The sequence below is a fragment of the Columba livia genome, chromosome 16 (assembly GCF_036013475.1).
Source record: "Columba livia isolate bColLiv1 breed racing homer chromosome 16, bColLiv1.pat.W.v2, whole genome shotgun sequence".
NCBI classification, from domain to species: domain Eukaryota; kingdom Metazoa; phylum Chordata; class Aves; order Columbiformes; family Columbidae; genus Columba; species Columba livia.
This window is the reverse complement of record NC_088617.1, coordinates 2,388,330-2,412,431: the sequence shown is the minus strand read 5'-3', so window position 1 is coordinate 2,412,431 and position 24,102 is coordinate 2,388,330. Positions and strand designations below refer to the sequence as shown.

The 24,102-nt window shown below is 39.9% G+C and overlaps 1 protein-coding gene across 10 annotated transcripts in view; it reads right to left on the bottom strand.

Annotated features, from left to right (window-relative positions):
• The window catches only part of PTPRT (protein tyrosine phosphatase receptor type T), a 386,111-nt gene that overhangs the window by 264,360 nt on the left and 97,649 nt on the right, over positions 1-24,102 (bottom strand). For all 10 annotated transcript variants that reach the window (XM_065031857.1, XM_065031858.1, XM_065031862.1 and 7 more), the window contains exon 2: positions 20,962-21,087. In XM_065031857.1, the coding sequence (XP_064887929.1) occupies positions 20,962-21,087 (126 nt within the window). The remainder of the gene's footprint in view (positions 1-20,961; positions 21,088-24,102) is intronic.

The window sequence follows — 24,102 nt, the reverse complement described above, 5'->3', positions numbered from 1 at the left end:
GAACAGCAATGTGTTTGGAGAATTTGAATTAAAAACCATTGTAATAAAATTAATGGTTTGTTTTGCTTTCAAATGTTTTGCATTTGGAAGATACATTATCAAGTATTTGTATTTTAATGAATTTTGGGTCTGAAATACCAATAGCAAACCTTTAATTGAGGGCTCAATGCCAAAGTTATTTTAAGGAGTATTTTAGCTGGGGGCTGCGAGCACTATTAGCACACTGCTCACCTTGAGATCTCCTTTAGCTTTTCATTCTGTTTCAATCCTTTTGCACCAACGTAGCCCATGTCATCACTCAAAAGTTCACAAGTGTCCTGACTTCTAAAACCCTCCATATTTTTCCCCCTAAGGAGACATGTTCTTGCCACTTACTTGAATACAAACAGAAAAGCAGTTTTCCCAATGTCACTGCAGTAACACATAATAGCTTATGACTTAAACCACGATCCTACACAAATACACTTGCAAGTCATCAAAACAGGTATCAGTATTTCTAACAGATCTAACAGGGACAGTCACAAGAAGTTGTAACTTGCTGTCCTAGGGGAGTTTTGGACAATGCGTGTCTACATTGCAAGTGTCTCCACCATCACCATCTCACAATGACGTGAAAAACATTTATGTTGTCAGCTCACAAAAGAGCAACCAAGCATGGCAACACAAAGGTTTTCTGTAATAGCTATTTGAAAACAAGCACCGGCATATATTGCAGATGCTGTTTTAAAACACACACACGTTTCTCAATAATTATTTTTTTAAATTCTAACACACTTGTAAATAGCTGTTTAAATCTTAGGGATTGGATGTATTAATAGCCTGCGCCTCGACAGCAATCACAGCCGAGGAATGGTAAAAAGACCAGGCTGAGTTACACACATCATTCATTCCAGGTGATTTCTCCCTAAAATACCATGGATCCTCTGCTTCCAGGCAAAATAAACAGCTCTATGCTTGTCTGCATCTTTACGTTTTGCATTCTCTTGTGGCATTTTTTAGTTTTTTGCATGGTTTAGAGAATTCAGCTTCGGCTATAAAGTCACAAGCAATTCCTCTGGCCACTCAAGTCCTGTTCCTATAAAACATACAGGGGTATCTTCCTCCTGCAATATTTTGTTCTTCTGCAGTTTTTTCCTTCCACTCAGCTTGAATTTTGCTTTTTAACAGCTGCTTTGAATACCAAATAAAGTGAGACCAAACAGCAGCAACCCCCTGCCAACAGCCACATAATTCAATTAAATCTCTGAAAGTCCAGTTTGGGTGAAGCAAGACATGTTGTACTTGCATGTAATAAATTGTGACCCTCTTTAGAGTTCTAAATTCCTGCTGCTGTAAGAGAAATTCAGCCTCTGATGGTCTGCAGTTAGAGACTGAGGTGATTAAGACAAACTACACACAGTATTTCGACCCTTTGTGCAAAACAGAACAAAGGAACATTGCTCAGAGCGGAGCGCCAGAAAAATCCACAAGTTAAATTGAACCATTTCCACTGGAATTTAAAAATCCCATACAACTCCCTACCATTATCTTTTCTCAATGAGCTGCTGCATCAAAAAGCACAAGATGAGATAACAAAGCCCCAAACAGGTCGGTGTTTTTCCACTGAACACATGAAGTGAGAGAGCCCAGGTAGCACAGTAATGAGCATTGGTTTCTCAACTAGGTATGAAGAATAAGGTGCAAGTAAAGAACTGGCTCTTACAAGTTACTCATTTAGCTCCACAAGTAGTTTCAATGACATTCCAGGGCGCTTGGGATTGTGGTTTTTTAATTTTTGGAGGTAAGGGGAAGTATTCAAAATAATCCCCTTGCCAATGATGAAAAGGCCTTCAAGTTGTTTGCCAAGAGGCAGCCTGGGGAAGCACAACTGCATCCCTAAGAGTGCTGCTGGAGCCTTTGGTGATCCAGTTATACCAGTTCAATCAAGGAAGGCTGGAGTCAGAATTCCCACAGAACGAGTCAGCGGTTCAACTGGAATTCAGAACCACCTGCATGCAAATTCATGAGGTCCCCACACAGTCCTGCCCATTCCATCTCTCCTTGCCAGAAAGCACCTATATAAAAGCATAGTACATGCATACACAATAGCGTACTTTAACAACTCAATTAAACAACTTCACCAACTTCAACAACACAATTAAAAGAAACAAAATCCACAAAACACCATTAAGTGCCAAGTAACTCTCTGACCTGTGTGCTTTTGATAAATATTTTGTGTTTGGACAGGGTTTTCTAGGGACAGGAAAGGAAATGCTCCTTCCTTCAGTGGTTGTACAGGCCTTCAGTGACCACAAGCAAGTTTAACCTGGCTTGTCTTCTAGCTATTAACGAATAAAAACAATTACTTCTAAACTGCAAGTATCCCATTTCTGTCATTACTCAAACTACCTCAAATTCGTATGTGGTGGTTTGGTTTGTTGTTGCTGTTTTGGTTTGTTGTTGCTGTTTTGGTTTGTTTGTTTTTAAAGTACATTACAAACAGGCAGAAGTCAAAATTAAATCAGTGCAGGTGACAGACTAAACATAAACCAGTAATTTCTCCAGAGAATCCCAAGCAAATTATCTTATCCAAATATTCTAAAAGGCTTTATTGATTTATCTCACTGTTCAACTAATTTCACATTTTTAACTTTTCTTCACCTTATTTACTTTCTGCCTCATCTCTGTCAGACCTCAAATGGCAGAGACACACAACAAAGTTTGCGGTAAGATCACCCTGTGGCAGTAAACAAGCCATTTTCCCCCTAAAAATTATTCTGAAGACCCATAATTTCATTCTGGATGACACCAAAAGGCCATAAAAGCCAGTACATCCCCAATGTCCGAGAGTCCCCATCTCTACCTCTCCTAACAGCCGTTCCCCCCAGAGGAACCACACCATGGGGACCAGCTCTTTATGGGCCCAGCCTACAAATTCCTGCTCACAACACCACACAAGAATCTTTTCAGATTTTTATATTTCAGGGATCAGTACATTTCAAAAATCCACATTACTCTTCTCATTGATCAAATAACGATTTTGTTTAAAAACAGCACAAAAACTGAAATAAAATCGTTCTGCATCTTCTAATTTACTATGAGAACAGTATCTCCTGCATGAAGGAGAGAGAGATCAAAGCTTCTGACTTGCATTCTACGTTATAGCTCTAAATGCAATTTAAAAACAAACCCAGAGAAATACAGTATACAGAAAATATAGCATTTAAAGGGAAGTAATGCAGGTTATCTGAATGGGAAAAGAGGTCATATAGTCTGTTATGTGCTGGACCTTTAGTGCTCCATACAGGTGAGAAGCAAACCAGATCCCCCCTGTCACCTGCACCACTGTGCAGTCCCCAGGAGGATGCCACTGCCTTTCCAATATACAAGAAACAGCCCGTGACTTTAGCAACCAGTTAAAAAGCAACCTAGTCTTTAAATGTCAAGCCACAGTAATCACAAGTGCTTGAAAAAAAACAAAAAATCCTGGGAGTACTGTAAATGAGAGACTAATTCTGGATAATTGCCATCTGGTTTAATGTTTGAGAGCTGTGCCTCCCCGCGTCCGTAGTTTTTCAGGGGAGACGTCTCATTTGGGCAGGCAAGAAGAACAACTGGGTGACAGTCACAACATGACTCAACTGGGCTCAGGGGTTTTAAATGCTGGTAACAACTACTGCGATTAAAAAGAGCGAGTGCTGAATTCTGACTTTAATGGGTATCTTAAGTAGTTTCAGATTTCTGCCACCGCTTAAGGCGACACAGGCAATACACAAGCTGGTAACCCAAGGGACAAGCAGCAGCACTGCTGCCATTTCACTCCCTCCTGCCCCACTTTTCCCTCAAGAAGAACAGCAGATAAACCAAGGGAAAATGAAGCAAATTGACAACAAAGCCAGCTTGCAAAGTACTGCAGGATAGTTCCAAAATCATCACAGAAACGTCAAATCCTATTACACTGAGAACTGTAAGAGAGGTAGACCTGGCACACAGTTATCTAGGGCAACTTCATTTATTATCTTGTTACTTCTGGGTTAATCTGCTCTTTTGTGTTGATTTTACCCAGAAAAAGTATATCAGGGAAAACAAAACAAAACCAACTTGTTTTTACTAGGGAAGCAACCAGTCTTGCAGTACAAAATATTTACTCATTCATTCCCAAATACAATTGGCTACAGGGAAATGATTTAAGCCTCAGTGAACCAACAAGTGTCAATTCATTTGTGATCTTCTTCCATACCCTGTCCAATCCCTTATTGTTTATTCAGCTTCTGATACTTTCTATTTATCTCCTGATACGTTTTAGAGGCTCCTGTTGTGGTTTGTTAAGCACCCTGGCGCTGAATTACTGCTGGCATCAGCACGGGCTCCGCTTCACCGAGTCCGCAGGCTCACAGATCCAAATCTGCCAATTCACTCGGGTCGCAAAGTTGACACCGTTTCTATTTGGATGTGAAACTTCGAAATGCCTGACGGAACCCAGACACGTCAGACGCTTGTCTGAGCCTTCGCTTCCATGATTCAATCTACATTCAATATGTTTCTCTACAAGAACTCAACAGATCTCATTGTACAGATTGATTTAACAAGTCATCCACATGCTGCCAGGGAGGATACACCAGAGAAGGAAAAACTGCAAAAACTGTTGCCTGGAGTCAGCCCCTGTTCACATGGTGGAGTCGCACTCACATAACTCATTATCGTCCTCTCTCCGCTCCCAGCCCAGGCGCGCAGGGCTCTGGAATGAAAACCCCACCTTACAGAGACACTCATTTCACTTGTACATGCAGAGGGTTAGATTCTTGTCACATCTGTTAATTTTTTATTTAATACTTGTTTATACTTTACAAACGGCACATTGATATTACAGGCTAATAGCCCATGCAACTCAATAATATATCCGTAAATTAGAAGATTAAAAAAAAAGCAGCTCTACATTTTCATATTTTGCTCTCAGGATATTAAGAGGAAACCTTTTGTGCTTAAGGTTCAGCAGAAGTAGGTTCTGACCCCCACTCTCCGATATATCTTTTTCGGGGATACCCACAATTTGCAAAAGGCAAGTTGCTCTGTTTCTTACCTCAGTTACCAGCTCCAACAGAAACAATAGATATTGTTCATTGCTTGCTTTCAATTGGCCTATATTAGTAAATAGGAAACTGATTCCTGGCTCTCAAAAACTTCATTTAGATAAACTAAAGGAGCCTTCCTAACTTTTTATTCCATGTTAATTACAAAGAGTGAAGCATTAGGCCCTCCTACTATGCCAAAACCCTCAGAAGTTGCTTATGTGGGATGGTGTGTCTTCCGTTATACAGATGCTGTGATTAAAACCAAACTCTTCTGCTACTCCTCAATATAGGTGTATCCTGGACATACTGAGCTATATCACAGGTAGTATCCTATGGATATGAAGTGCGTAACATTTAAATGCAAGAGCAGTAAATGTAACTATCAGAAGTACAAATATATTTTGCATCAACTATCAAATAGCTTTAAAAAAGACATTCCTGAATGTCTTATCACATCTGTCCTCAGGGTTCTCTGATGCTGAAGATTTTTCTTCTTAATATTTGTCTTGTAAAACTTAAGCCAGGTCCCAGGGGGAGTTGCAGTTGCATTTACATTCCTTTAAGAAGAAGATCACACCCTTAAATGCTCAGCACTATAATCCTTAATTTCAAGGTGGATACCTGGTTCTTCACAATCTTAACCTATACACCTGTGAACAGATAATGTACTTTCTCTAGGACAGGTCACTTCACAAGAAAATGTGATGGCAGTAAAGAAATAAAGGAACCAGGAGTCATCTCAGGTGAGCTGCTGCCCTGCTGGATATCAAGCAGTTCAATGTGGCAACTACGTCTGATTCTGCCCATTTAATACATAGGAGACTCAGTTTTGATAACGCAGCAATATCGGGACACCGTTAGAATCTGCAGCAGCCCGTACCCCTTTTGTTAAACTGATTTAAAAGACCACTTTTTAATATTTCCTGGAGCTGAAGCTGCAGGAGCACAGGTGCCAATGGGACCCTGCTCCATCAGTCCCGGTTCTGTTCACCACTGCCAAAACCTCACCTAAAGCCCTCAGAACATATTTTAATCTAAAACACAGGGGTCACAGGGTAAATGGCCACATTTGCTCCAAAACACAGGAGGCAAATCTAATTCTCCATGAAAGAAAACAACAAATATACAACTCAGCGGTTACTTGTAGTACATTTATCCTCATCTCTTGAACACCCAAATGCTTTCAGTGACTGGAGGCAGATTGTTTCGCTAGCAAAAGATACAAACTGTCAGGAAACGGCAAAGGGCAATTAGCAAATCACTTTTGTAATCATTGATGAAATTTCCTTTTCTCTTTTAATCCCCTATTGCTCATTCCCCCAAACAAGCAAAACTTCACCTTGAAAATGAACGCAATTTATTATATTAGCTGAATCTTTTAAAACAGAATGGCTTTTCATGTATTCCTGGCAGAAATTCAGTAAGACTGTACGACTGTAATGTTGATTGACTGCTGCTGCCGTTACACCAGTACCCTGAAAAAGAAACATTTTCAATGTTCATTATGAGATTTTTAGAGCCAAATACTTTGAGCTGTTAAATATTCTGAAATGAAGCTGCAGTGCAGAGACTATGGAAAACGTTTGCTGCGTGTTTAGAGAAGCTGGATCCATTTCCTCCACTTGTGCACCAAACTTTCCATTTACTTTTAACTCATTAAATATTAGTTGCGTTCTCTTAGATGCCTGAACCAATTATAAAGGTGTCTACCAAACTACAGCCTTTCACTTATGCACCCGAACATTTGCCCTCTCTCTGCACAGCCGTGTTGGTACAAAGTGATTATATCTTTATTATTTGTGTACAGGGATTTCTTGATTTCACTTTGATATCGGTGTAGCAGTGGCCACCACAGTACTGTTGTATTGCCTTAACAATACAGGCTAAAAGCAAACAACACACTAGAAACTGTTACACTGCCCTGGACAAGAGAGTTTTTGTAGCAAATTTTCAATTAGAGACAATAAATGAAGGCAATAGCAATTATAGATGTTATTTCTGAAAATATAATTGGTTTATAAAACCATTTTTAGTTATCACGATGTAAAGAGTGAAGAAAAAAATGCAGATGGGTGTCTAGATCTCAGGTTGCAGGATGAGATAATGGCAGAAAAAAACATTTAATTGCAAATTGGGTACACATCCTACAGCCCTATTATCATTCCACTGCAGAATTACACTTCTATCAGAGATGCGGGTGAAGGCTCAGCTGTGGTCCAGGCACAGTCAGCAGACAGAGGTACAGAAGGGATGAGCTACATCTCTCACAGTCAACGAATTTCCAGGAGTAAATGTATGTAAACTTAATAAAAATATTAAGTCAGTGCCCTAAAAACACCTATTAAATACAGTATGGAATAGGCTCTAATGTTGATAGGTTTTTATCACATTCTCCCAGTTGAAGCAGAGGTATGGGAGTACACACATAAAATACACAGCATAGTATTTGTGCTTGGAAAAAATTTGCCATATCCCACCAAATTCTGAACAGGTTATTACGTTGTACATTTACGACCCTGATGCATTCTTCTATCTGAGCTTAATTTAAGAAAGCTTTAAATATATTTATCATCAAGTGAGATAATACTTATTGTCTTTATTTTTGGAATAATGAAAAAGTATTCAGGAAGAGCAGGTGGGAGGATTAAGTTTGCTATCTGAAAAGCTTAAAGGTAAGCATGGAGCTGCAGGGTGACTTAAGTATAACCCAGTGTTGGTCACCTTCCTTTAATGAAAAGTAGTAGGGAAGAATCATTAAGCTGATTTTAATTTGAGTAAATACCTTATTTCAGATAGAAATGGTGGTGGTTGGTTTTTCCACAAAAGATGGAGACTGAGTCCTTACAAAGGACTCGATGCAATGCTTTATTTTTAACATGGAAGGTATGAACTCTATTTCAGAAAGAGGATGTTGGTGATTCATCTGTTCCTTAAGTCTCGCTCAGACAAAGGGAAATAGAAATCTAAAGAGATAGTAGATAGAATAACAAAGTCAAAATAACTCTCAGTGTATTACCTATACTGGAAATGCTCTCACAGCGCAGTTTCTAGATCCAAACAAGAATTTCTGAGCAGCTCACACTTGTCTGTGAGCCAAAGCCAAGATTTCAGTGAGATGCTTTGATCTCCTTGCTTAGAGAGATGTCTAAGGGGGATAAATATAATACATATAACCTAGACACTGCAAGCATATGATGTATCAAGTATAGCAATGGGCCAAACTAGATGTGAAGCTGTAGTCTGGACCTGTGCTTGCTGGGATCTCCCAACAGGTAACGAGAAGGTCAGTTATTTGATTTAAATCACACGTAAAAAATATAATGAAGAAAAACGTTAAGCTTTTTTTGTCCTAACAGACTGCAAATTCGCAAAAACGGATGTCAACACAGAAGAAAGTCTGGAATGCAGAAATGGACTAAAGTTATCAACCTCATCCATGCATAACTTCCCACCCTGAGTAGGCTGTTTTAATGTAGTGCACACTGTGACCCCCCAGTCTGTGTTATCTCATGGGTTATTAGTTCTCACCCTTATTCAGGGCACAGTACAGGGCAGCAGTGAAGTCTCTCAAGCACTACAACACTGACTCTTCTCTTGGAACCTCTGCTACACATCTCAGACTACAGGGCAGAATTGCTGTAACTTAAACCCTGGTTAGTTTTATTTTTCTGAAGACAGTCACTTCTCTGCCAAGGATCCTGGACCACTTCTGCATAGAAGAAAATCAAAATATGCAAAGAGACAGGGCAGACTGCTTATTCCACGGTTGTTAGCTGAGCTCGGTGAGCTCATCGGCAAGATTATAATCATTACAATACTCCATTTCTTTCCTAAATATGTATGACTTTTATATTGCTGTACGTGGCTAAAACACACGTCTGCCAACGCTACACACCTTGTAATAATACATCTTCATAGATTTCACGGGAGGCCAGATCTCACACTGTGCTTGCACAGCAGGGATGGAAGCAGAGATTGAAAACTGCAGTTAATGGAAGGTTTGGAGGGTCTGAGGAACTGGCAGACTGTTGGAAAAGTGATAGACATGAAACTTTATCTTAACATCCTGGCAAACTTAGTCTATCTGGAAACTGCAATTTTAAGAATAGAGCAAATCTACCTCAGGGGAAGATTAGTATAAGAGCCCTGAGGCCCTAAATTATAGTGTCTTTGGTTTCTGAGGGAGTGTACCATCATCTAGAGGGAGATTTGGTACAACCACTGGAGCTCTGAGATGCTTTCTTACCATACTAACCTACTGTTGGACATTCAAATATTTGGGGAGAAAAAGTTTTCCTTTTCAAACACAGGACTGACACGCTATTTCTCCTTCTAGCAAATAAACACCTTGAATAGCAGAGATGAATGCTGAGAGTTTAAAAAGAAATCAAAATAGACAGCATTATTGTGATTTCATGAATCAGGCCAAATACGTCTCCTCACAGTCCACCCTGCCCAAACAGTAAAGCATCTCAGGAACCGAGAAAGCCCTGTGTGTAACAGCTCTTACTTATTTTACAGTGAGTTACGGCTCATTTGGAGCAGCTCACTAATTAATACAATCAGAAGCAAAAGTTTCAGGAATCTCCCAAAAGCACACATTAGCATATACTGCCAAGAGACTTGGTAAAGTTCAAAGCTTATCTTGTAGCCTGCACGCTCCGTGTTTGCTCAGAGCAGCAGCTGGCCAAGTGATCTCCCTTCTCCTCAAAGAGCAAAATTAAATTAGATTAGATCATCTTCTCTCCCTTGTAGAATTAAGATCGTGCGATGAAAACAAGCAAATTAGCCTTTGAAGTCCTGTTTCTCACTTAGAGGCTACAAGGCTGAGGAATGTTTCGGCACCAATTCAGCGCAGTGTGCGTGTCCCCTTCTCCTGGCAGCCTGAAGAAAGCGGTTTTACAGATCTGTGTCTCATCGGGCTTGAGGTTGTGAGTGACAAGAGAATCCTGAGGGATGAGGCCGAAGGAGAGGGGAACAGAGGAGGAAAAAGAAATGGACACAAGGTTTTTAGAAAAGACACATGGAAATAGTGCAATAAGAACTTCAGGAGTAGAGTTTTGAAAGCTTTGTGGTTTGTTGCTATGGAAAAAACACTTCTGAGTATAAGAGGAAAACTTAGTTATTTTACTTTGCCTGGAACTAACATGAACATCATATAAGAAGAGCTCAGAACACGAGGAAAAAAAGTAATAACATACAGAACAGGGCTGTTTGGACTTCAAACCATGGCTGAAGAACAACAAACGTTTACAGATAGAAGATGGGATGAAGGATGAAGAGTTTTCATTCAGATATCACAGTGATGCCAGATGCCATATAAAAATCAAACGACCACCAAGTAGTGAATGAAGTGGGTCCTACAAATGAGATCCTATATCTAAATGCTTGTTCCTAGTGCTGAATCACTGCACACCAAGCTGTGAGGTCAGTTGGCACAGATGCACTTAAACAAGCTTATAAAAATGTGTCCCCATTAAATTACCATGCTGCAGCAATTAGACACACTCCAGAAGATCATCCTATGCAATCTGTTCTAGATGAACAGCTAATGAGAACTAAGCTAAAATACTTCTTTCTGGTTATGATTCCTCCTTTGAATATTCCCATAACTATGTTGCTAAACAAGTTAAACCTATAAAACTGAAAGGGGGAATGACATTTGCCTGCTCTGGACAGATGGAGTAGTAAAACTGGCCATAAGACTGTACAGCGATATCCATGGTACATCTTCACTCGGTCACCCTAGACTGCATCAAATTTAGCAAGAAGTTAATTTAGCTTATAGTTTGGGGGTCTGCAGTTTTGTTTTGTTTCTCTTGTTGGGGATTTTGTGTTTGGCTTGGTGTTGGTTGGTTGGTTTTTAATACCTTGATTATATCCTAGTTAGGCTGGAGGTGAAGGAGAAGGTGATTTGGGTTTAGTGCCAAGATGTTTCACAGCCTGATCTTCACTGTCATAACCAGAGAAAATTATAAGATGAAGATGGTATTGCAGGGGGGGGGAACAAATACAAAAAAAGTCTCTCACACATGGAAAACAGAAGAGGGATGGAGTGAAAAGGGAACTTTTGAAGGGTTTACATTTTCCTGTGGTATCTGAATGGTGAACAGATAAGCCAGAGTTTGAGGCAGACTGAGGTGTCATAAACACTTAACCTGTGAAAACATTGATCACACTGCTTAAAGAGTTACTAACTTGGGCGTTAAAGATGGGTGGTATAGAAGTAAATCTAAAACAATGGAAGCACTGCACAAACTTTCAGTATAAAACATTTGTTCTAAAGCATCTTAAAGTGAATCAGAGAAACTGTGCTGTTTCATGGCTTTGTTCTTTCAGTGTGGTTCCAGCTTTTGCTGTTGGGTGTGCCAGAAACAGAGAAAAAAATGGATAAAACACCCATTGTGATTAGGCCTGACCCAGCCAACACCCATACAAGGCACTAGATGGCATTTTCAAAGACCAAAGTGATGCAGGTCAGACCTTTGGTGTTCAGGACAGCATTGTTTTAGAAGAATTAGATGAACCAAGGAGGCTCATAGACACCGGAGCTGTGTTGTAGGGTTCCTATTCTGCTTTTCTTACAATATTCTGCAGATCAGCACAGACATTTCCTTCTCATTACCCTCATGCTCACACTAAGTAAATCCAAAGGAGATGACCAGAAGAAAAAAACTGTTTCCACAATTAGAAATATAAAACCTCTCTATGGTGACAGTGAAGTGACTTTGTTCTGTTTGTACGAGACCTACACTCCAAAGTGCCAAGAGCACAAACTGCAAACAAGGGCTTGACACCTCTCTGTATTTATAAACTTCACACTAATAAAAAGCCAAGCATTTCTAAAGGTAAATGAGCACCCAAAAGGCCTTGTGTTACAGCCTGAAATGTCTCAATTTCCTGTGAATTCCCTGGGACTTGGCTGCTGCCATTTTACTGCAGCTGTTCATTCAATTGAGAGTTCACATCATGAAACATGACAGTGAGAAAAAGAGCCGACGAGAATTCAGTGAATACAGCTTTTCATTTAAAAAGATCCTCAAACACACACAATTGCTTTATTTTGCTTAATTTTCAACATTCATAAACATAATCACATTTATTTTTCTAGTCAATACTGAAAACAAGTGATAATCTGTAATATTATAACTTCCATCTCAAAGGAATACAACCGCAACAGCTTCCACTCCCTTCGAGAAGAGGTGAATGATATGGAGGAGGCTGGACTGCCGATGCAGGAGATGCATACATTATTTTTTCCCTTTGAGAATATCTGAATATTGTTGCTATTGACTTCTTTTTGTACATGTATAAATGACTCTCAGAGAATAGGCTTATTTAAAACCAGCATTTTTCATGTGCCAAGTTACATGCACTACATATCTAATACTGGGAATAGCAAATGCTAATATATCCTAAGCATAAAAAAATGAGCTCTTTTCCCCCACAAATTCCCAATAGCAAGAGTTCTCAGTGGAACCAGTGAACAGAGGTTGTTATTACCATTCCATCCAAACAATCTAACTAAATAGTCGAGTATTTGAAAATCAAGACCATGTACGCTGCTCATTATGAAACCCCATCCTGTTTATTTTGAAGCAGGTGGAAAGACTTCCAGTTATTTCACTATATTCACTATAATCAGGCTTATGGTAAAGAAACAGCATTAGTTAAATAATTCATAACACTGGGACCTTAGATATGGTACAATAGCTCTGTACTCAGATGTTGAGAGCCTGCTAAGTGGTGTGATGGTATTGAGACAGGAGTAAAAAGAGGAAAAGAGAAAGATGAGGGTACACTGGGAAAAAAAAGACAAATGGGGAAAAAAAAGTAGTGCATTAGTCAGACAATGCACAGCAGCACACGGTCCTGTAAGAGATTATAACTCAGTTTCCGCTGAATGTAAGAGACTTCAGGAGAATTCCACTGAATCTATGTCAGGTAATTGCAAAAAGATGAAAATTCATGGAGACAAACCGAGCACGGCTCTGCTATTAAAGCACACAAGGGGCTGGGCAACCACCTGTCCTACACTGCTTGCCTTCCCTGCGTTCTGCCCAGCCTCTACTTTGAATGTCTATTTAATGCCTCAGTTGCTTTCTTGGATCAGTTCTGAGGAGTAATTTAATCTATGATTTCCTCAGCATTTCCTTTTGTAAATCCTTTCTGTCAGCATTTGTTCATTTAAAATCTTCCCCTTCCTCTTTTCAAACCTGATCTGTCTTGACTTTGCCCATCTGGCTCATGCAGATTTCTCAGGTCATTCTTGTCTTGGAATTTCTTTCCTATTAGCTATTTTCCATGTCTAGTTTGCTAACCAACCTTCCAGCATAAAAAAGAAATACCCAATGGAGAGGAAGTTCTGTGACAAATGTATTAAGTTCTCACTAGATCTGCAGTGTTCCCCGATCCCGTCAATTCCTTCAATATCACTAGCATCTACCTATTTAATCTGAAACATTTGTTCATACTTTAGTCACCGCTTTTCCTCTATTCCTTAATACCCACTAGCTTCACATGTATCATTTTTAGTACCCCATCTTTGCCAGAAAGACCTTCCCATCCCTCATTCTGCCTCGCACCTTGTTCACTCCTGTTCTTCATTACGCATGTTTCTCTTCCAGCTCTGAGTTTTCCAATATGAGCAAAGGGGTATTAAATTATCAATCCAACCCTTAGTACAGGAAGAATTTCCACAGAAGTAAGTATTTAAATCAAAAGATCTTAGTCAAAGCTTGGTTTGTATTCTAGCCTTATTTCGATACAACTATATGGATTTCAACAGAATTTAAGCTAGATTTCATCTACTTAGAAAATAACCTCTCTTCCTTCTACTCCCCAACTCCTAAAGCTTTTAAAGTTTTCATTGACAAATGTTTTTCCATTGGTGTGGCCATACAATTCCCTAACTTGGCTCTTAAACAAAAAGCAGTTTTAACAAGTTTGGCACCCAGACAGCATGTCCTAATAGAGCTCAAAATAATAGATTCCGAAAAACACAGACTGTGTGCTAAGAAGCTGAAAGGCATCAGTTCCTGCCAGAGCCAACAGGTGCTGAGAAAAATTAATATGCTTCAGTACTAAAACCAGGGAGGAAAAACACATACAACAAACAGGGGCTTTCTTGTCCTTCCTCCTCGCGTGATGCTGAATGGTGTCACGGCGGCGCTTTCAAAGTGTCACAGTCTCGCTAATGGTGATAATGGGAAGGTCCCTGCTGCTCACAAACAGCTCTGTTTCTGACAGCTTCCACAGAAGAGGATCAGAAATAGACTGGCAACAGTTCAAATGCACCGTTTAACACATCAAGGTGCAGTAACTCCGTGGATTCCCCACAGACAGCAACCCCTTCAGGGTCATCTAAAGGCCTCCCTGGAAGTCATTCTTCCAGATTCCTTTGATAACATTTCTTTATACAATGCATGTTCAGAGAAGGCTACACATCCTTGCTAAGGTGGATTTCAGTACCAAAGCACCATCTCCATCCAAGTGGAAACATGCTTCTGCTGACCTCTCGCAACGGCACGTAGAGAGAAACTCTATCTCACATTTACAATATGAATGAAAAACTGAAATGTAATTTCTCTTCAGTAGAAAGCCTCTAGAGGGCTAAATGTTCTTAATTAAATCAGCTCCTCTTGCATCTCACATAATGGAACAGCTACCTAGCTTTTAACTGTGATATTCTTCATTTACAGGTGTGCAATTTCACATGTACTTAAGTCAAATGCTCCATCACTACTTCTATTCCATCCAAAACTAGTATGCTGAGTCTCAACAGAATGGTTACACTTCCATAGCAGTACAATTATTGTGCACACCCACTAAAATAAATCCAGGAGACTAAGCAATCGACCTACAGAACCTGGGTTTGCATAAAACAGGGATGAATTCTGGAAATGGGAAACAACTACTTCCAATTGCAAAAAAGAACCCCAAAACACGGGTGTGAGGCGGCACAGCAAACAGCAAAATAAAAATGCACCAAGGAGATCCCTTTCTGCTCAAACCTTAAAAGCTGAGAAATGACTTTGAGTTCATTACCTATCCCCCCAGACTAATGTATTTACTTGTATTCAAGTGAGAGAGTGGGGAAAAATATATTTGATTCATTCTTTGTAATTTCCCCAGGAAAAAAAATATTTTTTGGAGAAAAACAATATACAACCAGCTGAGCCAAATTTCTTTCTCCCTCTCAGACAAAATTGGATCATGATTCATCATATACACAGTTGAATTTTAATTTATTCCTTTAACAAGTTTGTTTGTGTGTTTTCTTGTAAGCAAGAATTAATACACCCAGACAGGAGGAAATGTTAATTTTACTGCATTGCCTTTTGAATTTATAAATGTTGAGTCTAAGTCCTGTTGGCATTCATTCTTGCCTAAAGAAAAAAAGACAACTGTCTGACCTATGCACAGAGGTTCCCTGTCCTTTGTAGAGGTTCACACTAACCTCACATCAGTTATCTCCTGAATGAAATTAGAAGATCCTGCCCATCTTCCACATGGGCATAGATGGATGGCTACCACCTTTCTCAAGGAAAGTTGTTTCAAAATAATCCATTCACGCGGTAATTCCATGGTGACACAACTAAAAGAGGAAGGTGACATGGGAAAGCATTTGGCCTATTAGGCTAACGTAAAACCCCACTCAGTTCAGTGGAGTCCAAGCAGAATTTAGCCATCTGGTATTCATACATACATCACAGCTAGGATGTTCGCCTGCTAAATGAGTAGTTCACAAAGCAACACTAACAATGATAACCCTTCTGTTCTTGCAGTGAGAAGCTCAGAAAGCCCTCTAGTTACTGGAACTAAAGAACACACACAATTAGATGAGTCCCTATTTCCTGATCTCTGCTGCAAGAGAAAATAAAGAAACTCTGCTACAAATTCTCGATTTGGTGCAATGCATTCCAGGGAAGTGAGGAGCTGCACCCACTGCGCAGCTCTAGAGCTGTGTTCACTCATGGGCCAGGCAATGCAGGGTCATGTAAGAAACACATCTGTGCCTTAACCTTGTCAACTATTACCCCAAAACACCCACCATTGAGAGGATTCAGAACAGGCTCCTCCTCCAAATTCATCCGAGAAGATTACAGAGCAAATTGTGACTCATCTCTGAAGGGGGAACCAAACCTGTCAGTGTTGCAACCCATGCAATGGTGTGGCGAGCAGCCATTTGGTACCACCTGCCATAGTCTTCTGAACCATCATGAACCAGTTTGAACCCTTTAGCTCACTTGTAAACAGAGGAAGCACAAAGACACTGCAATTCTGAGCTGCTGCAACACTGTTTGTCTGCCACTCGATAAGCTTCACAGAAATACAAACAATCTATAAGCCATGTATCAGTGGCATTTTCCACAACTGTTTTGTGTTTTCAAACCGTTAGTTAGACATTGCAAGTGAATTTGGCTCTATGAAAGATAAAAATGCGTCTATTTCTACCACAGAAACACCTTTGGCCAATAAGAGGCCCCATTTCTCTTTGCAGAAAATTTGTGGACTCTGTGGAATAAGCAAGCAAAGTGAGGCAATTTGCACTTGCCAAGTAACGTGTAAGTGTTGCAACTAATTCTATATATGCCTAAATACTATCATTGGTTCATCCCTAAATTCATAATATCTAAAACTTGTTTTCTAGACAAACAGAATGTCTACAGAAAGCAATGCAGCAAGAAACGGCAGTGATATGGCACATGAATACAGACACATATCTATGTGTATACACACGAAGTAGCACTTATGTTAAGTCAGGGGTATCAAACTCGTTTTCATCGGGGGCCACATCAGCCTCACAGTTGCCATGAAAGGGTTGAATTAATTTTAGGACTGCATAAATGTAACTACTCCTACATTCAAAACAGTCCTAAAATTACTGCGAGGCTGATGTGGCCCCCGGTGAAAATGAGTCTGACACCCCTGCACTAAGTGCTAATTTACATCTGTGAAGAGAAGTGAGCAGCCAGGCAGACGGGGCCAGAGCTTCAGCCTCTGTGCGCTGATTATCCACTAACTTGGAACGGGGAGACTTCACAGAAGCAAACTTGAGATTAGCAGTAAATCTAACACCGAGGAATGCTGCTGTAGGACAGCACACGGCATCATGGCTTTGTATTCATAGTAGAATCGTATTTAATACAATTAAAGTAATTACTTCAGCCCAGTCAGCCCTGGTTAAGTCTCCAATGGAGTTAATTACCAGATGATGGTTAAATACTTTGAACACGCAAATGTTAAATACTCTCATTATTAATATTATAATTGCAACTGCTGCAAGAGCAGGTGGGTCCAGTGTCCTTTGAGCACTGCAATGTTGTAACATGAAAAGTAAGGCCAGTACTTTTATCTAGTTAATTTAAACACAACACATTTCCTTGTTTTACTAACCAAGTATCTGCCTCAAAAATACAGAAAAGCTAGGGCCCTACTTACTTTACCACCAAAGAAATAACCTGTGTGATCCAACACAAACTAAAGGGCCATGGTCCACCTCGCATCATCCAACACCAGCACATAAAGACCGAATATTTACAGGAAAAGGAGAATGAAAACCACAAGATGGAAATAAAAAGAAGCAGGAGAAATCTACTTGTTGTACTGTGAATTTCCACAACAGAACTAAAATCTTGTGCCCCACCAGCACTGCCATGCACAGTATTGAATCCCTGCTTGCTAACACAGCTTTAGGCAAACACCCAAAAAAGATAAAGTAATGATTGAATGCATAGGGAAGAGGGAAGGAAATGAGACACTGAATTAAGAAAGGTTAAAAGGACTGGGTCATGTTTAGTCCTGCAAAACAAAACTTCACTGCACGGAACTACAGAAAAGAGAACAACTGATTATTCTCCCTGGTCAAAGATGGAACAAAAAATAATGAGATGAAGCCATAAAGAGGAAAATGAAGGACTGAGAACCTTTATAACTCAAAGAGTGGAACAAGCAGCCCAAAGGCTGTAGAATACTCATCACTGAGGGTGTTCAGGCTTAAGTAAACACCCATCTGTTGAAGAATATTTTGTTATAATTGCTCCTGCTATTGTGCAAGAAGGTAGAAAAACAGTCCCCCCAAAGTCTCAGGATTGGATACCTACAATTCATTTCTTTCACATTTTCGAAACATTTATTCAGAACAACAAACATCTGGTTCTTAATCCCCCAATTAACACTGTTTCCAGCCCTAAGGAATTAATCATAGAATTCGTGAAAAACAGTTTATTTGCTAGCAATGGAGCAGAACAAATTGCCTACAAACTTCTGCATTGGTAATGGAGCAGTTTAATGGCTTTTTTTTTTTTTTTGACATTTTAATTCAAAAAAATAAAGAACAGAAAGTCATCCCTGGAAAAATACCTTTGCAGCAGTGTGTCAGCAGAGAGTTATACAGCACTGCAGACTCAGGCTCTCGCCTGTGCTATTGTAAAAAGTGTCAGATATTATTGGTATTCAGGAGGACAGAATTCTGTGGCTTGGTTGAATTCAAAGGGACCTGTTGGTAACTTCCGAAAGCAGGTATGTGTGACCGAAAATGACAGCCCTGCCAGCGATGCTCACCTCACGTTGGCTGGCCAGGGTGGGTCAGGACGTGCTTCACGCCAACCAAAGCTGCACTGAACACTTACTTAGCATCACTGAACCAAATGCCTGCTCACCTTTTGTTTTTACCATTTCCACAATATATATTTTAATTTATTTCCAGTTACAAAAAGAAAATAGAGTCCAAAGTATCATCCTGATAAAGAAAATCTACCTTACTGCTTGCGTTCTGGCACCGCTGTTGCCACTCTGTGCTAAGCGGCTTTCCTGGCTATAGCTGGCCACCAGAAGAGGCTTATTGTCCCAACACCTCTTTGTTACCACCTCTTACACCCCACAGCTCAGTGGATTTACACCCTGCTGCTTTGCGCTGCTGTGGAGAAATTAAACGGAATGGAAAGTCAATCACCAAATGTTCTAGTACTCTAGAGTTAAAGATGTCCATGTGTGTAAGAATGGAACATGCTGTTCATTGGTTTATTCGCCGGGCTTTGCCAATAGCTGCATTTTAACTAAACATCTTTTATTCTCATAAAACAGATTTTCAATGAGTAAGCAATACAAACAACATGCATTACGATTCTACCCAGCAATCCAGCCTCTCGGTAAGAGCTCTGACGTCTCCACTCGCTCCGGGCTCTCTCATTGACCACTGCAATTTACTTCAAGGTTATCATGATTTGGACAGCTCTTGAAAACATGTTTTTGTTGTTGGAGCCTGCTGTACACATTTGCTGTGGTCGATCTTCTTTCTCTACCGACTGATTTCCTTGTGAATAGTCCTGAGACGTCAATTAGTAACTGAGTCATTTCCCCTTACGCTCCTTAAATTATCTTCAGATATTTCTTCATCAGCACATTTCAAGCTGATGGCTGCTTTAGTTTTGCATTTTTCTACAATAAAGCCTTTGGATTTCTTATGTGATATCTAATCTTGACTAAATTTACGGCTGCTTTAACACCTTTATATATTTATTAGTGCTACTGGACATCATGAATGATGTAGAAAGGAGGAAAATACAGACCTCTCTATTTAGTTTTGTAGAAATAGTTCTGAAAGCCTTAGGGTTTAGGGTTGTTTGTTGGGGTTTCTTTTGTTTGTGGTTTTGGGGTTTGTTGATTTTTGTTTGGGTTTGGTTTGGCTTTTTTTTTTTTTCTGCTTGGTTAGTATTTGGTTAGTTTTATTTTGTTTCTGTTTTACCATGCCATTCCAGACTGTTGCTTGTCTACTGATTTCTCCATGATTCCAGTGTATTTTAGATGACAATAAATCTTCATATGGAAGCCAGGAAGATGGGGTTTACCTTAATATTCAGAGTTGACAAGTATTGAACTCATCCACTAAGCCATGTAAGCCCTTCCATTTGTTCCTTCCTTTCCAAATTGCATAAAATCTGTGTATGCTCCTAGTCCTTCACATCTCTCTGGGATCAGTCAATTCAAAGATCTGTTGTATTTCTCTAGCTAGATCTCTACCAGGGACATGGAATAGGACACAACAGGACAGAAGCTGAGAAATCATAAAGATAAAATCACTCTCACTAAAGAACAACAACGTCCAGAACAATGAAATACATTCTTACAGACAAGACCAAAAAACTATAACTTTGACAAATAACTACTTTGGGGATGCTGCAGCCAAGTGGTACGAGGTGTTAAACACTTTGAAAGACCTTATACCAAACTACTTCCAATCTAAGCTGTCATAAAAAAAGAAAAAATAAAAAACAAAGCAAAACAAACAAACCAACCACACACACCCTCCTTAACCAAGCCTTGGTGATGGAGAAATGTGTTATTTCCTACTGACAGCAGCAGCCAGGGGTGCAGACGGGGCTGTTTATCAACAGCTGTGGCATCAGCTCTACACCGTGCCCTTAACAGGCAGCCAGCAATTACAGGTTTCTTACCCCAATAATTACAGGCATAAGAATATCTCTCAAAGAACATTATATTCTGGTTCTGCCACGGAGCTCATTCTTCTCCGGGCGCAACACACTAACCAGAATAAATACTTGTTTCTTAGGACTGAAATCAAAGCCTTAACTTCACAAAGCCAAAGCTTGTCAGTTGTGTTTGTCATTGTGTCCACTGCTTTAAAGGGGCTCGCGCTGCTATTTTAAGTGGCCAGGAACACAGACAAATTATGAATTATTATTTCTTTTTAGAAAATTTCAGTGTGCTTCTTAAAGCAAGTCCTTTTTCAATGTGAAACAAACATTCCACAGGATTTTCATTAAGGCTAGAGAATTTATACCCATGGAATAAAGTAAGAATAAGGAATGTAAAAGGATTCAGCAAGGATATCAAATAGAAAGTGTTGGTAAAAAGCCATTTCACATTTATGAATTCATTAACTTACCAGTTGGGACAGCAGGATCCATTGTTGGCTTTTCCCAGGTATTGATCTGCTCCCAGGTAAATCCATTGGTTCCCAAGGCCACACTATAACCACAATTACTGTAGTGCTCATCGAATGAACAACCACCTAAAACCAAGAAAAATACATTGACATTAATTATTTACTTAAATATTTTGTATGCAAGATTACACAGGAAAAAAAAAACCAATATGTTTCCTGTATATTACATTTCAGACAGCAAAAGAGTTATCCAGAAAACATTTTTGTACTTTCTAAATTTTGTATTTGTTGGAAGCCTTCCTTTTCTTCTCCCCATGCTACTGTTTCTTAGATCAGTTGCCTTTATTTCAGCTTACTGTCTACATTTTCAAGGGCAATTACAGATGATTCACACATACAGGACCATTTCTGTTTAGGTCCCAGTAATTGATACTTAATTACATAAACCTCCAGGTCAGATAATAAAAAAAAAGAAGAAGAAACATAGAAGATAAACAAGACCAGCATCAGTGTTCCTATAGTGAATCCTCACTTTTTTCACTTTTAAGCCTTGAATTACACAGTCACAGAATCATGGAATGTCCCGAGCTGGAAGGGACCCACAGGGATCATGGAGTCCAGCTCCTGTCCCTGCACAGGACACCCCACAGCTCACCCTGTGTGTCTGAGGACGGTGTCCAGTCTCTTCTTGAACACTGTCAGGTTGTGGCTGTGACACCTTGCTGGGGAGCCTGTTCAGTGTCCAGCACTTCTGGGTGAAGAACCTTTTCCTCATGTCCAACCTCAGCCTCTTCCTGCCATTCCCTCGGAAACTCCCACAAGCTTGGATTACACCTAAAGAAAGTTCAACCTTCCTTTTAACCACCTCTTACACGAAGCTCCATGTAGTGTGTGCCTATTCATCAAGGTCTTCCAACTCAATACTTTTTAGTTTCTCCACAACAGGAGAATAATGTAAAGTCAATGGCAACTACCATTCACACCTTCCAGACTGCTGACTAAGTGATCTTTCCTACTGCAGTTCCCAAAATACCTGGAGGCAGTTAACTGCCGTAAATAACCTGGCAGCTGCCTGAACACTTGTGAATCAAGGGAAACCCATGAACAGTGGAATGAATTTTATATGCCAATGCAGATTTTCAGAACTTGTGTCAAGCAGACAAATCAAGGTACTTTATTCCCTGGTAGGATATTCCTACACTGGTGTCTCTTACGTTACTTCGGGCATATTTCTCTTCACATCCACCCAGCTTTGCCAAAGACATTTCAGTACTGGATCCATCACACCAGGCAGCCTGGGTCCTGGAGCTCAGACCCTAATCACGCCAACAGTGTCTCTGTACTGCTTTGGTTTTCTCTCTCAAGGCAGCAAGGGCAATTTTTCTCTGCAGATACTACTTCTCCAAAGTCAACTGGACATATCTAACACTTGAGAGCCACAAGGCCTGAACGATGCTCAAGGCAACTCTAATTCGCTCTGCCAGCCAAACTGCCAATTGCTCTTGACACTAATCGTGGAGTTAGATGCACAGAGACATTCCTGACTCTTTATTCCTTCCCAGAGGCTGCATTGCCTACACAGACACAATAAACAGCTGGTAAGTGAGTGATCTGAGGTTCCTTTGCGATAAGGATTAACGAACACTGGGGACATCAAGGCCTTCTTTAGTTTTCACCTATACTTGCTAGCTCCCAGGAAAGCCCAAAGTTGCCTCAGTTTCTATGAAACACCTCATAAATGACAAACACAAATACATACCACGTCATCAATATTTATTAAATCCTTATCCTGCTAAAGGACTTAGTGTGCGCTCCAACTGCCACTGGTTTTCTAAGTTGTTCTACAAACCTACCCATATTATTTCTAGTTAAGTATATACTAGAAGGATTTGTTGGGTAGAGCACCTGACACCCAAAAACATTCAGTTGTTAAAGAAAAGTTTAAAGATCAAGCTTGCCCTAAAAAAAATATTTTGATATATTGTGTATTTTCATTATAAGCAAATCTGACTGTAGCATATCTTATGACCCCTGCAAGCTTGCCTGTCTGCTTCAGTAGAGCATCTCCAAATATTTCAGAAGTGTCATTATTATATAATATTTTAATATTTTTTGCTTTAAATTGACTGTACTTGTGAAGCTTTCCCAGCTGTCAAAAAGAGCAAGATTACACTTCAACTGTTTCCCTAATTTTTAAAATTTAATTTAGGTGAAAAAGTTCAAATTTAAAATATTCAACACGCTAATTAAAATGTCTAAGGGAAAATAAAGGTGTTCTGGATTGCGGGGGAGTGCGCCTTTTTCACAGCAAGAGGGTATGGGAGATAATATCAAATACTACGCTCTCAGTGTCCAAGCAGGATATTCTAATTTTGGCAAATTCACTTCAATAGCACAACGTCAGCCACACACCACGTCCTCACCACCTCTGTTCAGCACAGTAACGCCGCTGTCTCTGAGCTATTACTTTGAAGGGCTTGTAAACAAATTCTCCGAACCAGCCACACAATTGTACAAGGTCTCATGTACATGGAGAAAACTGCACAGGTGCTGCTACAGAGTCCTAGAAGCAAACCAGGTGATAGTAACAAAATATGGGGTAGCAATCCTCATTTAACAGAGAATGCAGTTGTTGATATCTTGCTATAACTGGCTAAATAGGTTATTTTATACGTGCTGAGGTAGGTAAAGTTGGAGGAGCTGAGAAGAGGCTACAGTGAGAACTTCTGGAAATTAATTAGGAGTTTCCACTGATAAGAGGAAACATCTACGGAAGCTTTAAAGTGCCTTGTTTGATACCAGGTTTGCACGTTATAATTTTAGCCACAGGATCACAAAGTCGTTTGAGGAAAATGAGAACATCCAACGTTCACCAAAATGGGGTTCTACATCTTCATAAATTCTTTATAAGAATGAGGATTTTAGGAAGCAAACAGGGATCTTGGAGCCTTTCCCCTGGTTGGCTGAAGATTAAGCAGTGACAAATGCAGTTGCTGAATGGGGCAAATAAAAGGAAACAGAGATGAGTGATAGTTAGATAACACATGTGGTGTTGACCTCTTTTCACAAAATGAAACCCAAAAAGAAAGCAGCTTTTCCTTTCCTGAAAAGGGTCGTATTGAAGCAAATAACGTCTCACAC